Source organism: Loa loa (assembly GCF_000183805.2).
Source record: "Loa loa unplaced genomic scaffold supercont3.379, whole genome shotgun sequence".
NCBI classification, from domain to species: domain Eukaryota; kingdom Metazoa; phylum Nematoda; class Chromadorea; order Rhabditida; family Onchocercidae; genus Loa; species Loa loa.
This window is the reverse complement of record NW_018108559.1, coordinates 23898-40124: the sequence shown is the minus strand read 5'-3', so window position 1 is coordinate 40124 and position 16227 is coordinate 23898. Positions and strand designations below refer to the sequence as shown.

Here is a 16227-nt window from a genome sequence, read left to right as displayed (position 1 = left end):
TGATACTGTCCCAATCTAAAATTGTCAACTAGTGGTTTGGATATCCTGATACTGTCCCAATCTAAAATTGTCAACCAGTAGTTTTGATATCCTGATACTGTCCCCAATCTAAAATTGTCAACTAGTGGTTTGGATATCCTGATACTGTCCCAATCTAAAATTGTCAACTAGTGGTTTGGATAATGTTGAAATTTGCTGTTGGTCTATGGGCTATCGATTTGTATGGTACAAAATATAATGATGTGACCAAATTTCGGTAAACATTTTTATTTATTTATTTTTATTCATATAATTATTTAATGTTTTTCTTTTTTCGATTGAATTAATTAATTAATTTGTCTTCGTTAAAACTTAATTAAACATTTTTTAAAAAAGTATTCAATGTAATACTTTATGTCTTTTCAAACTTAGATAAAGTTTATCTTTGTTTGAAATTTGATTAACAATAAAGTCTCTTTTTTTTTAACTATTTTAATCATCATAGAAGGATGTTACCAAAAAAAAAAAAAAAAAACTCGTTTTATTATTGGTATTCTATTGGAATGAGAAAAAATTGATCAATGTTTTATTGTTATTAAATTTACCCGAGGAAGTATCCAATGGATAATGGGTAAGTTCCGGGTAAATTTGATTATAGTTTCTCGTAGTTTTACATTCATTTATAAGTTTTATTCATGTGAAAAGGGAAGAAAAAAAAGCAGAAAGGAATTTTCTTCTTCTGAAAGGGATTTCTATCATTTTTATCAAATTAAATAAACTTTTTCTAAAATGACACAAATATTTCTATGAATTTTGTATTATTGATTTTTTGCTGCAATTAAAATATATTCAAATATGAATGATACAAATTTGCTTATATTATGCTTTCTAAAATATACATATTTTTTAAGGGAAAATAATTTATGATCAATTTATGAAATGATATTATGTGATTAGGTGGTTTATCAGTGATAAGATAGTTTGGTATATCTAATCAGTTTAAAAAAAATGATATTATGGAGTAGTTATTATCAATAATAAGATAATTTAGTATATATCTAATCGTTTTAAAAAATGATACTATGGGATAGTCATTATCAATAACAAATTGGTTCGATACGTCTGGTCAGTTTAAAAAATATGGAATATTTATTATCAGAATGATAAGATAATTTGATGTGTCGTCTAACCACTTTGTGATTCCTTGATAAACTTTTGCAAAACAAAAAGTTTTGCATATAAATTTGCATACTATAGTCATTGTTATTTCTCATGAAATGAAATAAGCAATGAATTGGATTAGAAAGATTGATGAGATGATTAAAATCATCGAATGATTACTACTTCTATTATTAATCACTAAATTCTACTATTATCTATGCATTAAATCTTTTGATTTTACTTGTTATTTGAAGCAACAATCCGATCCATTTATCATAATATGCTAAGAAATATTTGTAAATAAGTTATTATTAGCATCCAAATAAAAATATTAGCTTGTTAGCTATGGATATTGCTAATAATTTCTGTTTAAAAAAAATAAAGGAATAAAAGATTATTATAAATATTCCTTAGTATATTTCTTTTTTTTTTTTAATTTTGATAAGCAAAGCAGCTTGTTAGTTAACCGATCCGATTCAATCTTATCCGATCTGATTCGATCCAAATGTTTAATTTATAACGATACCAAAAATGACTATTAAAATCTTTCATTATCTTTGAATAGATTATCAAATTATCTGTTGAGCTTTTCTTATCATTCTTTTTGCTATTATTCTGTCATCAGAATTTCATTAATTTCAAAGTTGAGCGATCCGACAATGCATCTCATAAGATGTGATTAATGATAAGAAATGATAAATCCGGAATGATAAGAAGTGTTAAGTCCGGTATGTTAGTGTATCATTTTATCACCAAATACATATCATCATTTGTGTTTTTGCAAAATGCATCATTACGATGCTATTCTTCTTGGCTAATATAAAACTTTACATGTAAATGCTAAGCATATAAACATTGAATGACAAATTGATAAACTTTAAAAAAATAAATTCTTTAATGAGTATATTGACTGCAATGACCAATATTGTGGCATTAATGACCATAACTGATTTTTTTAATTGCTCTAAAATAAATTCAATTCTCATTAGCATCAAATAAAAGGCCATATTCAATTAGTGGTCATATTTTTTCCTTTGTATCTTTAAATGACAGTTATCATTAACAAAAAGATCATGCTCAATAAGTGACCATATTTTTCTTTGTGACTTTAAATGACAATTATCATTAACAAAAGGATCATATTATCATTAACAAAAAGGTCATGCTCAATAAGTGACCATATTTTTCTTTGTGACTTTAAATGACAGTTATCATTAACAAAAGGTCATATTATCATTAACAAAAAGGTCATATTATCATTAACAAAAAGGTCATGTTCAATAAGTGATCATATTTTTCTTTGCAATTTGCCAAGTAATTTACATTGCAATTTGGCATGACAATTAATTTTCTTTTTTTTTGTTCCAAATATTGATGAAGTAATGTTAGTATGATTGTTAAAAACTTTAAGAAAAGTTATTAATTTCATTTTTTAATAAAGATTTTTTTTGAATTATCATTTAAAAAGTTTATTTTATAGTGAAAATGCTCCAAGTTCATCTGTATGTCGTATATCATGTAAACAACGAGATTCTTCAATACGATTACAAGATGGTAAAACATCTTCAAGAGTAATTATTGCAACACCTGGAAGTTCAGCAACTTTACAACCAAATAGTAAACATCGTGAGACAACATTTGGTATCGATGAAGATTGTTGGCGATCAAGTAGTACTGCTATGCTTACAAATGGAAAGACGCAATTAGTTTGTTTTTATTTATATTTAATTTTAAATTTGAAATTAACAAATAATTGAGATAATCAATTAAATTAATCAATAAAAATAATTTTATTACACTTTATATAGTAATCAAAAAAAAGTGTTACTTACATTTTACTATACTTCATGTGTTGTTGAATTTTTTAATTCGTAGAAATTTAGCGTTTCAATATCACAAATTTAATTTTAATGTCTAATCAATGTAATAGTAATGCATTTCTTATTTGTTCAAAAAAAAAAATTTCACATCTTTTTTCTTTTTGAAAAGTTAGCAAATAAGAGGAATTCTTTAATTTTTAAAATTTAAATCTTTCAGTAGGAATTCTTTTTTTTTTGAAAAATTCCATCATAAGGATATGTCAAAATATAAAAAAATATAAATTTATTTGTACGAACTAATAAATAAATGAGAAATGGAATAAAGGAATTTTATGAAAAAAGTAAATTGATTATGTAGAATAAGAAAGGAAAAAAAAGAAAAAGTATAACTATTTCTAAAATTGTTGACCTATGTCATTTCAATTAAATGTTACGAGTAATCTATGGGACATTTAAAATTTTGATACTTGTCCCATTTTATGTTTATCAATGTCACGCTATAGATCAAATGAATGTGATTTTGAACACTGATTTGAAGAATTAAACGATAGCATCATTGTATCGTTTCTTTTCCGATAAATTGATTCGAAAACAATGAAAAGAGCGCAAAGCGCAAAGGATACAGACGATAATTAATTAAATTCACAGCAATTTTTAAGTCTGCAAAAAATTTCCTCTTTGTTACATTTTATTCCAGTCAATAAAACAAAGAAAACTTTTAAAAATTCAATTTTTATCTTTTATATTCATTTAGGATATCAGAGATCAGTAGGGAATTTTAATATAATTTTTTAATTGTTATTTTTTTCTCTATCATAATCTCAGGAATATTTGAATAAGTTTGAGTTTTTTTTTCTTTTCCCAGTAATTACCATCTTTTTATTGGCTAATTATTGATGAGCTTTTTGTATATTCTCTCTCTCTCCCTCTCTCTCTCTCTCTCTCTTGTTCATTCGATACTTAATTTAAGTAAAAAATTATTATTCATTTATTAGGCTAGTGGATCATCGTCGTCCACTACAACAGCTTCAGCTGCGACAACTGTTCATCGTTTAAGTGGCGGTAATGGTCATCAAAGTATATGTCGTAAGAGTACAAATAGTACATCAAATACATCTGTTTCAAATGGTTTTACTAGTGGTTCAACTGTAAATCGATTTGTTCCAAATGGTTCTATTACTGGATCACCACTTCGTGGTTATTCACCCCGTACTGTATCAAATGGTAAATTACAAAATGGTAATAATGGATCACCACGATCATCTCTTGCTAGGTAAATTTTTATCCTTAAAAATATTCTTCAAATAATTCACGTCATTTCATTATAATATTATATTTCATAAAAGAATTTCCAGTTAGAAAATTGTAAATTAGAATTTTGAGATGAAATTAAAAATGCAATTTTATATGCAACTCTTTCTAAATTTGATATTGGAAAATCTACCGTAACAATTATTAAATTTTAATTTTTCAAACAAATTATATCCGCAAGAATAATTTTAGTGAAATTTTAATTATCTATGATTATGTTTATATTTAAAATTCAAAAATTCACTTGTAATTTGACATTATGAACTTATATTTTATTTTATTTTATTTTCTCTTTTTCAAAATCTAAAATCATTTCTCGTAAAAAAATATCAGAATTATAATTGTATTGTTATACGCATACGTACACGTATACGCACACGTACATGGACACGTGTATGCATTTATGCGGAAATTAATTTAATTACATTAATTGGACAATTTTTTGGTAATATTTATTGATGTACTGATAAATGTATATGATCAATGTGATGTAATGATTCAAGTTTTTAACTAAACTTTTTTATATGTATTTCAGTTATTCATCGTACGGTTCAGTAGTAAATCAAACTAACGGGTACAGTCCAACATATATCAGGCGATCACCTCGTCAGGTTAATTTTTTTTTTTGCACAGCAGTTTCTTGTGAATTAAAGATACTATTATTATCACTTATTAAAAATTATCAATCATTATCATTTACAATTAATTATTAAACATTTTAATAATATTTAATTTACTTTAATTGTTTGTATTTTTGATTTAATTAAAAATATGATTTACTATTCTATGTAATAAAATGATAGTAATTTAATGAAATTTTGAATTTAGCTTCAAATATGAGGAAATATTTAAATTAGAGATAGAAAAATTTTGCTAAAGATGTCTTGAATTAATTTAAAATTTTAAAATTACAAGAATGAAATGAAATAAATTTATTTTCAGTCATCATCACCAATCAGTGAAGATTGCTTAGTGGTAATTCGTATGCGTGCAGATGCTCAAGGACGATATGGTTTTAATGTAAAAGGTGGTGCTGATCAAAATTATCCAGTTATTGTAAGTCGAGTTGCACCTGGTAGTTCTGCTGATAAATGTAATCCTAGGCTAAATGAAGGTGATCAGGTATGTTTATTAAAAATTTTCAAGGATGATAATTTTATTAAATTAAAATTATTTATGTTTACTTTTAAAAGCATTCGTGCTATACTTATATTTCTTTAAAATTTGTTATTATAACATTTAAATGAATGGATTTAATCAATAAATTTATTTGCTGATAGTAACTTTGATTTTTTTTTTATTACTTACCTATTAAATTATAGGTTTTGTTAATTAATGGTATGGATGTATCTTCGATGCCACATGAAAAAGTTGTACGATTCATACGTTCTACACGTGATTCACCGAAAGGAGAATTGGTACTTACAATTAGGCCAAATGGTTAGATTATGTTAGATTATATAACATTCAAATGTTTCTAGTTAAAGTAAATTGAATCAGAATGTTATTTTCATCTTGAAATTATAGTTTATCGATGTGGTGAAGATGTCGAGGAATCAGATGCACAGCATTTACCTGAAGTAATTCATGTAGCTGATACAGTACCACGTTCTGATAAGTTATCACAATCCCTTATTATGCTCAGAGAATCTCTTTCATCTGGAAAAATTATCACACAGTTTGAGGTTAGTTATGTAAATTTTAATTTTTATTATTTTCGTTACAAATTGAATTTTATATCAGGTTATTATTTTGAAATTTGGAATCAAAAATTCAATCAATATGTAATCTAAATCAATTTTATATCAGCTTACCATTTTGGCTTTTAAAACTTGAAAAAAAAGAACTTTAGATTTTGAAAAATAAAATAAAATATAAGTTCACGATACCAAATTATAAGTGAAAATTTTTGAATTTCAAAATAGGTACAATTATGGATAACTAGAATTTCAGTAAAATTATTTTTATGGATATAAATTTATTTGAGAAAGTATTTGGAATACCATATTTGGCTATTTTGTAAATTTAGAAAATGCATGAACAAATAAATTTTTAAAATAAAGATATGGAAATAAAATTTATCTGTGATTCATTTTTAGGTAAATTTTACTCAAAACTTATTTAATAATTTCAAATTTTTTCATGAAATAAATTGAAAAGTATGCCATATTTATAGCAATTGTATCGAAAGAAGCCAGATTTAGCAATGGAAGATTGTAAGCTATCATTGAATGTTAATAAAAATCGTTATCGAGATGTATGTCCATATGATAATACTCGAGTGAAGATAAGTTCACCTTCTGGTGATTACATCAATGCATCCTTTGTCAATGTAAACATTTCATTTATTTGTAATTTATATATTTTCCTAAGATCATCCATTTATAATCTTTCTACTTTTCTAAGATCATTTACTTTGATCTTTATACTTTTCTAAGATCATTTACTTTGATCTTTGTACTTTTCTAAGATTATTATTTTTGTTTTCTACTGTTACAATCATTTTATAATATGTCTATTCAGTATAACAAAGTACTTTTTTTTCAATTTTTATTTCACTGTATTTATCATTGATATGAATTGCATTGAGATCAAATTGTGATCAATGAATATATAAAAACTAAAATTTATTGATAAATTATTCATATTTATTTATTGTTAAATATTAGCAATGAATTAGTTTAATATTAAATAAATTTAGCTGTATTATAGATGGAAATTCCCTCTAGTGGTATTGTAAATCGATATATAGCAGCTCAGGGACCACTTGCACATACATCCGGTGATTTTTGGTATATGGTATGGGAACAATTATGTACAACAATCATCATGCTAACTACTACAATCGAACGAGGTCGTATTAAATGCCATCAATATTGGCCTAAACTTTATGAGAATCATGATTATGGCCGATTACAAATTTCCTGTATCAGTGAACGAGAAACTATTAATTGTATTTATCGTGAAATATCAATTCGAGATATGATGGTATGATAATTTTTAAATAAATGCTAAAGTTACATTGTGATTTTAGTCTAATTTCAATACATTTCTAGTCTAATTAGCCAAGTATGAATATCTTAAATGTTTTCTAACAAAGAAAAAAAAGAAAGGTATTTCATTTTGATTATTTCGAAAATTTTTCAGACAAAGGAAGAGAGACGGGTAAGCCAAATGCAATATACAGCATGGCCTGATCATGGTGTACCAGATGATCCGAAACATTTTATCGATTTTGTTGATGAGGTAGGTTAGTTCCAATTGTGACCTTTTTACTTATTTATAAAGGGTCACAAAAATATTATTTAAATTTTTGGGAAATAATTCAAGTTGGTAATTTGAATTTTTTTGTTTTGTTTTGTTCTGTTTTTTTTACTCTTATATGTAAAATCTTGAAAAAAAATTTACAAAATTTAGGTTCGACGTGCACGAGCAGGTTCAGTAGATCCAATTATTGTACACTGTAGTGCAGGAATTGGACGAACCGGTGTGCTAATTCTAATGGAAACAGCTGCTTGTCTGGTAGAAGCTAATGAACCGGTTTATCCTTTAGATATTGTTAGGACAATGCGTGACCAACGGGCTATGCTCATACAAACACCGGTATCATTTCCAAATTCTCTTAAATTTCCGGAATCAAAAAATCCTTGTTAATTAAAAAAAAGGAATTAGTATCTGAATATTAATTAAAATGACATGGACGGTTTTAAGCAAATGTCCAAAGTTTAAATATTAAATAAAATACTAAATTAAATTAAGTAGTAATTAATTTCCAAAATTTATCAAATGAAAGATTTAAATTTCCTATCAATTCTTACTTTATAATGATTGAATAAATAATGTAAATGACTCGAATTGAAAGTAATATTTGCAAAAATTCATTTGCTTAATCAATCAATAACATCCATTTGGAATAGTAATATGATTTAAAAATTAAAACTGATTTCAAATTTTAATATTTATGAAATATATCCTAAAGTACTGGAAAGTATTTACAATTAATTGAATTAAACAATGGTAAAGGGACTTTAATTCAAAAAATGGAACTTATACCTCAGGCAATACTTCCTGATATAAGCATTTGACAGAATTCGTAGTTAATTTTTCTTTTTTTAATTAATTAGTGGTCATTATAATTCAATTAGTCATTATAATTCATTATAATTTGGTCATTATAATTTCAATTAGTCATTATAATTCGTAATGAGATTATGAATGCACAATGTACCACATGGTTTTAATAGTCATTATTTTTAATTAATGAATGATAAATTTCAGGGTCAATATACATTTGTATGCGAGTGCATTTTGCGCGCTTATCACGATGGTCTGATCAAGCCATTAGCAGAGTACTGCATGCGATCTTCCTAATGGTACCGGATTAACAATATTACTATTATTATTACTACTATTACTATTACTATTACTATTACTATTACTACTACTATTATTATTAATATTTCTATCACTATTACTATTATTATTATCAATTATCATTTATTATTATTAGTTATTATTAATTATTATTACTATTATGAAATAATACTATGTACAAAGATGCATGCTTCATGTATTAATACATGGGAGGATTATGCTATTAGGTCAGATTTTAGCGAAATTTAAATATCCTTTGTTAATTTTGTTGAACTTTGATCTTTGACAGAGGAAACTTTAGTTGAAGTTAGATCAAACAGTTTGTTTTAAAAAAAAATAAAAAATTTCATTTTGATCAGACTTTCAACTTTTTTTTTCCCAGTCATATTGTCAATTATTTGTTTGCCAAATGTATTTGTTTTAAATTAAAATTGCAAGAACACTATACAACTTACTGATACTCATTCATATTCTATTCAAAATGATAATATTTAAAAAGTTCACATTTTTGAATTTATCCCATTATACTGTTTGATATTATACAGTTTAGTTCTTTTCTATTATTCCTGAAAAGTTTATCCGGAAAAGATCCAGTAACGATGATTGATTGATCCAGTAACGATGATTGATTGATCCAGTAACGATGATTTTCATGATTGAAATTTCGAAATAATACAACTGAATATGTGTAAAAATATCCCAAGCTAGTATATGTTTATTCTTGGAGATTTTATGATTTGCTTTCTCCGATATGTACGATAAATGGATGGAATTTTTTCAAGAATTAAATCTAAAAGAGAATTCGGAAGTGAGAAACGGTATTGAAGAATTCTCAAAGAAGATTTAGAACGAATACAGTGTTCCGGAAATTTCAAAAATTTGGGAAGAACACAATGTTCTGGAAATTCCGGAAGTTTGGATTTGTTTTACATGTCAATCAAGAAAATGAAAATACCCGAAACTTAATTAAGATTTTTGATATTTTATTTAAAAAATAAACAAACTTGATGATAATGGAAGAAGGTAATGAAATTGCTTAAAAGGTTAATTATCCTTCACCATAAGTAAAGTACCTTCTAATCCATTTCATAAATGATTGGATGTTGAAAGTAATGACCTATCATGTTTAAGTTAGCCAATTTAGGATGATCTCAGGAAAAAATTCACTTATCAGTAAATCATACATGCATACATATCATGATTACTGATCTTATGTGATGATGTTAATTAATTAATTGCTCATCTACTGAAATTTCCGGTCAACGAGATAATTCATTGGTCAAATTAGACGAGACTTTAGCTAATATTCTATCATTTCATTCTCTGTTAGTGTTATGGAGCAACATTTTGAAGTTTGTTTTCAAAATGAAATATTTTATCGTACACATACACACACGTACACCCATACATACACATGCACACATACATACACACACGTACACATACACACACACACATACACACACACACACACACATACGTACACCCATACATACACATACACACACACATACACATACACACACATACATACACACACGTACACATACACACATACACACATACACATACACACACACACACACACACACATACACACAGGTGTATTGTTACACATTATAGACAATAATGATGTGTAGAGTGGATGTATGTTGTGATATGAAATACAAACATTCATGACTTCTCTATCCTAACTGATTGTACTGATAACAATCATTTTGATAATAAATGAATGAATAGAACAAAATTTCATCTTTTATTTAAATTGATAAAAAAAAAATCTGATGAATATTGTCACATTCAATCAAAAGTGTCGATTTGAAATGATGATAGTTGTTTGATAGAATTTTTCCAACCATTGATTTATTGAGGCGGAAATTCATTTAAATAGTAGGAAATCTTTTTTTTTGCAAAAATTTCAAAAGGAAAATTTGAATTGCTTTGTTTAACGATGACATTTAAATTTTTCGACAAAATTTTTCAAATTTTACTTTTTTTTTAAAATTTGAATTTTTCGACAAAATTTTTCGAATTTTACTTTTTTTTTGCTCCATATTTATCTTTCTTATATAATTTATACATTTCTTTGATCATTTTGTTTTGTTACAAAAAAAGTGTTAGGAAAGATAATTTTGCTTATTTTAATACCTTTATAGTACATTCAATTCAATTATATCTTAGCTGAATCAAAATGAAAATAAAAAACAAAAGCAAGAGAATCGAAATACCGTATGCACATCTATATATACAAGCTCTAAAATTACGATATATCGTTGTTGGATTATGGTATAATACATGTGATCTAACATTAACTTTTGTGCGTCTGAAAGTATATTCATTCCAAATTAGCTAATTATTGCTACAAATATGCTAGTAATTTACATTGTTGAAATAAATACATTTTATTTTTTATTAACAAATTTTTGATTTAAATTTAAATATTTTTGTAAAAACGAAGAATTTTGGTAGTTACACAATAATAGAATATAAATATTAACATATACTAATGTTATCTTAATTTATATACAATTTTAATTGTATGCAAATTTTATTTAAATTTTAATTCCATTCAAATTGTAACTTTTTTCTACAAAAAATTGGCTCGATTTTCTTTTTTTTTTCTTCTTTTATCATCAAATCGTTTGTCATTTTCATTAAGAATTTTTTAATTTAATTAAATCACTCTCTTTATTTTCTTCAGTGAAACATTCGATTGCACATTCTTGCTCACCAAATACTGCATCACCCAAAAACCATCCTATCAATGGTGATAACCAATAGACAATAAGATGACCAAGATGTGTCACACCTGTGCAATTAAATGTACATGCCCAAGCAACAATTGGATTAGCATACATACCTGTATAATTAATACCTGAAAAATAAAAGTGATGTTTATATCTCTTCTCTTAAGTTCCTTTTTTTTTCAAATAAATTTTAAAAACGATTTCTTTTTTTCTTTTTTTTTTGAAAAATTTGCAAACCAATTTATTGTTTAAAACTTTATTAAAATGCCAATAATTTGTAATGAATTTAAACAATATGATTAACCGATAAATTATATTCGGAATTCGGAACATTCTTCCGGAAAGAATTACAATTTTTTAAGCTATCATTTGAACAATTTTAATTTTTTTAATATTAAATGAACCGGATACAAATTGATCAGTTTTTACCGGAAAACATACCAATTGTAGTAAGGAAACCGGCAAACATACAATTGATAAGCATTTGCGTTTTTGAATCAGTATACCATTCGTTAGCAAAGAATTCAACCGCTTTACTACTAAATGTAGCTAAACCTTCGATAAGTGAACCAATTGTTAATGCTACCTGAATTACCGATAATTATCTAATCCGTTTCCTTTTTTTTTTTAAATAAATCAAAATTTTAACGAAGAATTAATTACTTATTAAATTACTACTAGTTTTAAATAACATGATAAGTTAGTTTTATTTGATTTCTTAAATTTTATTTTAAATTACTTTAGCACATTTTTTCCTATCAATAATTATTAAAGTGATCAATATATGCAATTAAATTAACAATTTTCAATTTAACATCATTTTAAAAGAAATACATTATCAAATATTAAATCATCATAATTAATTAATTATTCGATTAAAATTATTGCTAAAATTATTTTTATAATATCAAAATTTTACAAATTATTTTCATTTTATTAAATAATTATTATTTATTGGATAACTTGCTGTAAGATCAGCTTCACAATGATCTGCAATTAATAATTTATCATGTAATGGATGTAAGCCAAGTTTCCAGAATATTCGAGCAAAAAAATATGACAAATATGCGGCAATAAGTTGTACAGCAAAAACCATAAATGCCATGCGTAATGCTAAACGTTTACGTGAAGCTGTTGTCACCTGAAAATTAATTATTTATTTAATTCATATTTTGTAAAACTTTCTAAAAAAAGAAAAAGAAATTAACTTTCATATCTGAAAAAAAATTGTTTTAAAATTGAAATGTTAAATTTAAATAAATGATTATGTTAAATTTAAATAATAATTGTTAATAATTGATCAAATTCAATTAAATGATAGTAAAATTGATAATGATTGCTAAAAGATAAAAATTTTTGCATAATTTTTTAGAAAGGAAAAAAAATTAATTTTCATATCCAAAAAAAAACTTTTTTTTTTTGAAAACTATTTAATCACTATTATAATTACATTCAATTTATATGGCACACCAAAAAAAGCATAATTTAAAATTAAAATTTTAAATTCAAATAAATGTTAATTAATTGATCGAATTAAATTAAATGATAGTGAAATTGATAATGATTGTTTAAAGATAGAAAAAAATTTTTTTTTTTCTGTAAAACAAAGTACCAATGGACATGGATGTGCGATAGCATCTCGTAAAAAAAATGCATTGGCAATTTCAATTGCTGTTATTTCAATAAAAATTCCAAATAAACCATAAGTTTGTAAAATCAAATTGACATCAAACATTGGCGTACAAACTTGTAATGTACCAATGAACTAAAATATCATTGATAATATTATCACAATGATTTGGGATTAAAATTTATTTAATAAAATTTAAATTTGAAAGCATAAAATCAAAAAAAAAGGAAAGGCTAGGATGAAAATTTGAAAATTTAGAGTTTAAGAAAAATCACCATTAAAATTTGAAAGTTTTAAATTAAAAAAGGGAAAAAAATTACGATTGACATTTGAAAACTTAAAACTAAAAAAAGTTATGATTGAAATTTGGAAGCTTAAAAATCAAAAAGTTGGGATTAAAATTTGAAAACTTATAATCCAAAAAAATTGAGATAAAAATTTGAAAGCTTAAAATTTAGGGAAAATTATCATTAAAATTTAAAAGCTTGAAACTAAAAAAGAAACAATAAAAACGAAGGATAAGATTTGGAAACTTGAAATTAAAAAAAAATTATGATTAAGATTTGAAAGCTCAAAATTACGAAAATTGAAATGAAAATTTGGAAGCCTAAAATTAAGAAAACTGGAATGAAAAGCTTAGAATTTAAAAAACTACTATTAAAATTTGAAAGGATTAAAGTCAAAAAAAGCCATGATAAAAATTTAAAAATATAAAATTGAAGAAATTAAATTGAAATTTGAAAATATGAAATTAAAGGAGTTAAAGTTAAAATTTGGAGGTCTTTTTTTTAAATATGCAAAAGAGATTTACAATAAATTAAAAGTTAAACTTTATAAATATATTTTGATAAAGTAAATAAGAATAAAGAAAATGATTATAAGTAATGATTACTTCAAGAAGTAAACCAGTAATAAAACGTGGTAAATATCGTATAAGCCAACGATTGATGATATGACGAAGTAATTCGCAAATAGCAAAAATTGATAAGTAAAAGAGTAATGATGCAATCCATACTCTCATCAGATACATTCAAAAATTCTTTTGTTTTTTTTTTTTATAATTACTCGTAAAAATTTATTAGTATAATAGAAATTTGCTGAAATTTAATTATCAGTAAATACAAATTAACCAATATATTCATTTTTTGCATTCGTTAAATAAGATCAAGCAAGATTAAATAGGGTTAAATAAAGTTTGTCAACACATTTAAGCTTTGCATAGGTTAAATAAGGTCAAAAATAAAGTCCACCAATACATTCATTCTTTGCATTGGTTATTTAACATAAGGTCAAGCAGGGTTAAATATTGAAACAAGGTTAAGTATTAGGTTAATTCAACAAGGTTAAATATCAGGTTCAGTAAAGTTTATCAGTAGCATTCATCCTTTTCATGGCTTTTAAAAGACATTTTATTTTTTTTGTTTTTTGAATTAAAAATTCAAAACTTGCAATTAATTTTTTATCACCAACAATCCGATCAGTGATATTTGATTTTTTTTAAAAAAGAAAGTTAGTAAAGTTAATAATTGCATTTTTATCAGATAATTCTCGGAATTTCTCTTATGTATTGTATTTTTTTAAATGTTAACTTCAAAAAAACAAAAAGGAAAAAATAAATAAATAAACAATAAAGAAAAATGAAACTAGTTGTAGGATTTTATAAATTCTAAATTTTCGGTCAAATGCATAAATAAGATTAGGTAATTTGAAATAAGGTAAAAATAAGGTCAAGCTAAATTAAATAAGGTTAAATGAGACCAAGCAAATTTAAATAAGGCTAAATAAGGTCAAGCAAAAAATAAGGTTAAATGAGGTCAAGCGAAATCAAATACATTCATTCATTGATTACTACAACATTTTTAAAAATGAAGCATTTCAAAACATCAACTTCCATCATTGTACCACTTGTAAATCTTCAAAAGTGCAAAAAACACGAAAAACTAAAACAAATAACAAAAAGCGCAAATGTCTCATAATATCCGATATACATTTCATCCAAGAGGAAATAGAAAAGGAGAAAGAAAGAGAGGGGAAAGAGAGAGGAGAGAGAGAGAGAGAGTAAAGAAAGTGAAAAAATGTTCATTTGATATGTTTCATTTCAAAATGATTAAACATTTATTTATCGTCAATTTTTACTTTTTTTTCCTTCAACTTTTTCACAAAAAAAAGAAAAAAGCGAAAAAAAATTGTTTCTGTTCGATGATTAAAAAAATAAAAATAAATGTTTGGATAATTTTTTATTTTATATTCAGCAATTTTAAATTAATAAATATTAACACATAGAATGAGTCAATTAATTAATTAATTAATAATAATAATCAATATTCTTAACGAATAAATTATTAATTTGTCTTACTTATGTCCTTAATTTTTTTTATTTTGATCTTTAACAAAATAAAATTTGAAATATTTTACAAAAAAGATTTAAAAAATCGAAAAAAGGAGGAAATTTCCATTTTGAAACATTAATTGATAATTAATTAAGATGGAATTTGTTTTAACAAATTAGCTCTGCTACTTACATAAATGTACTTCTCAATGATTCAATTCATCATTTCATCTCTCCAAAAATTGCTGATTTTTTTTATTTTCTTTTTTACAGATTTCTTGATTTCTTTTTATCGATCATCGATTCATTGAGTATCAATCATTAGTAAAAATCGATAATGAAATAGAATGATTTCTTTTTTTTTATTTTTTTGTTTTGTTTTATTCTTTTTTTTGCGTGTGTTTTTCTTTTAAACAATATTTCCATTGATAATGTGAGGTGTATTAACAATGGTTACTGATAATATTTTGCATCAATTTAGTCAGTAACAATTGGAATTGATGATAATATTTGATAAGAAAAAATGAGATAAAGTTAAAATGACAATAAATTATGATTGGATGGTGTTAATTAACTGATAACAGTTTTAAATAATATAAATACAATAAAAAAAAAGCATGAAATGATATTAGTGAGCAATTATTGTTACAAGTAATAGTAGTAGCAGTAATAGTAGTAGTAATAATAATAATAATAGTAGTAATAATAATAATAATAAGTAGTAATAATAATAATAATAACAATAATAATAATAATAATAATAATAATAATTAAAATATTAAATAAATAATTGCAATAAATTGGGAAGGAAATGAAAAAAGGATCATTTAATTGATGTTTTTGTGCAAAATTTACTCAATTTATTTTCTTGTTTTT

The 16227-nt window shown here is 24.5% G+C and overlaps 3 protein-coding genes across 3 annotated transcripts; 2 read left to right on the top strand and 1 right to left on the bottom strand.

Annotated features, from left to right (window-relative positions):
• Positions 1-182: 182 nt before the first annotated feature.
• Positions 183-8707, top strand: LOAG_06892 (protein-tyrosine phosphatase 1; the record flags this gene model as incomplete). The annotated part of the gene is made up of 12 exons (XM_020447272.1): positions 183-256; positions 2621-2846; positions 3956-4233; positions 4807-4882; positions 5214-5393; positions 5594-5711; positions 5799-5956; positions 6448-6603; positions 6984-7259; positions 7419-7517; positions 7689-7874; positions 8550-8707. 12 exons carry the CDS (start codon positions 183-185, stop codon positions 8640-8642), a joined length of 1920 nt encoding a protein of 639 aa, XP_020302480.1. The 3' UTR covers positions 8643-8707.
• A 1213-nt stretch (positions 8708-9920) lies between these two features.
• On the top strand, positions 9921-10338 carry LOAG_06891 (hypothetical protein; the record flags this gene model as incomplete). Its single annotated transcript, XM_003142426.1, has 1 exon — positions 9921-10338. The coding sequence occupies one exon, from the start codon at positions 9921-9923 to the stop codon at positions 10266-10268; it is 348 nt and encodes a 115-aa protein (XP_003142474.1). The 3' UTR covers positions 10269-10338.
• Positions 10339-11299: 961 nt separating this feature from the next.
• LOAG_06890 (hypothetical protein) lies at positions 11300-14043 on the bottom strand (the record flags this gene model as incomplete). Its single annotated transcript, XM_003142425.1, has 5 exons — positions 11300-11520; positions 11834-11974; positions 12356-12533; positions 13005-13157; positions 13915-14043. 5 exons carry the CDS (start codon positions 14041-14043, stop codon positions 11300-11302), a joined length of 822 nt encoding a protein of 273 aa, XP_003142473.1.
• Positions 14044-16227: the final 2184 nt, after the last annotated feature.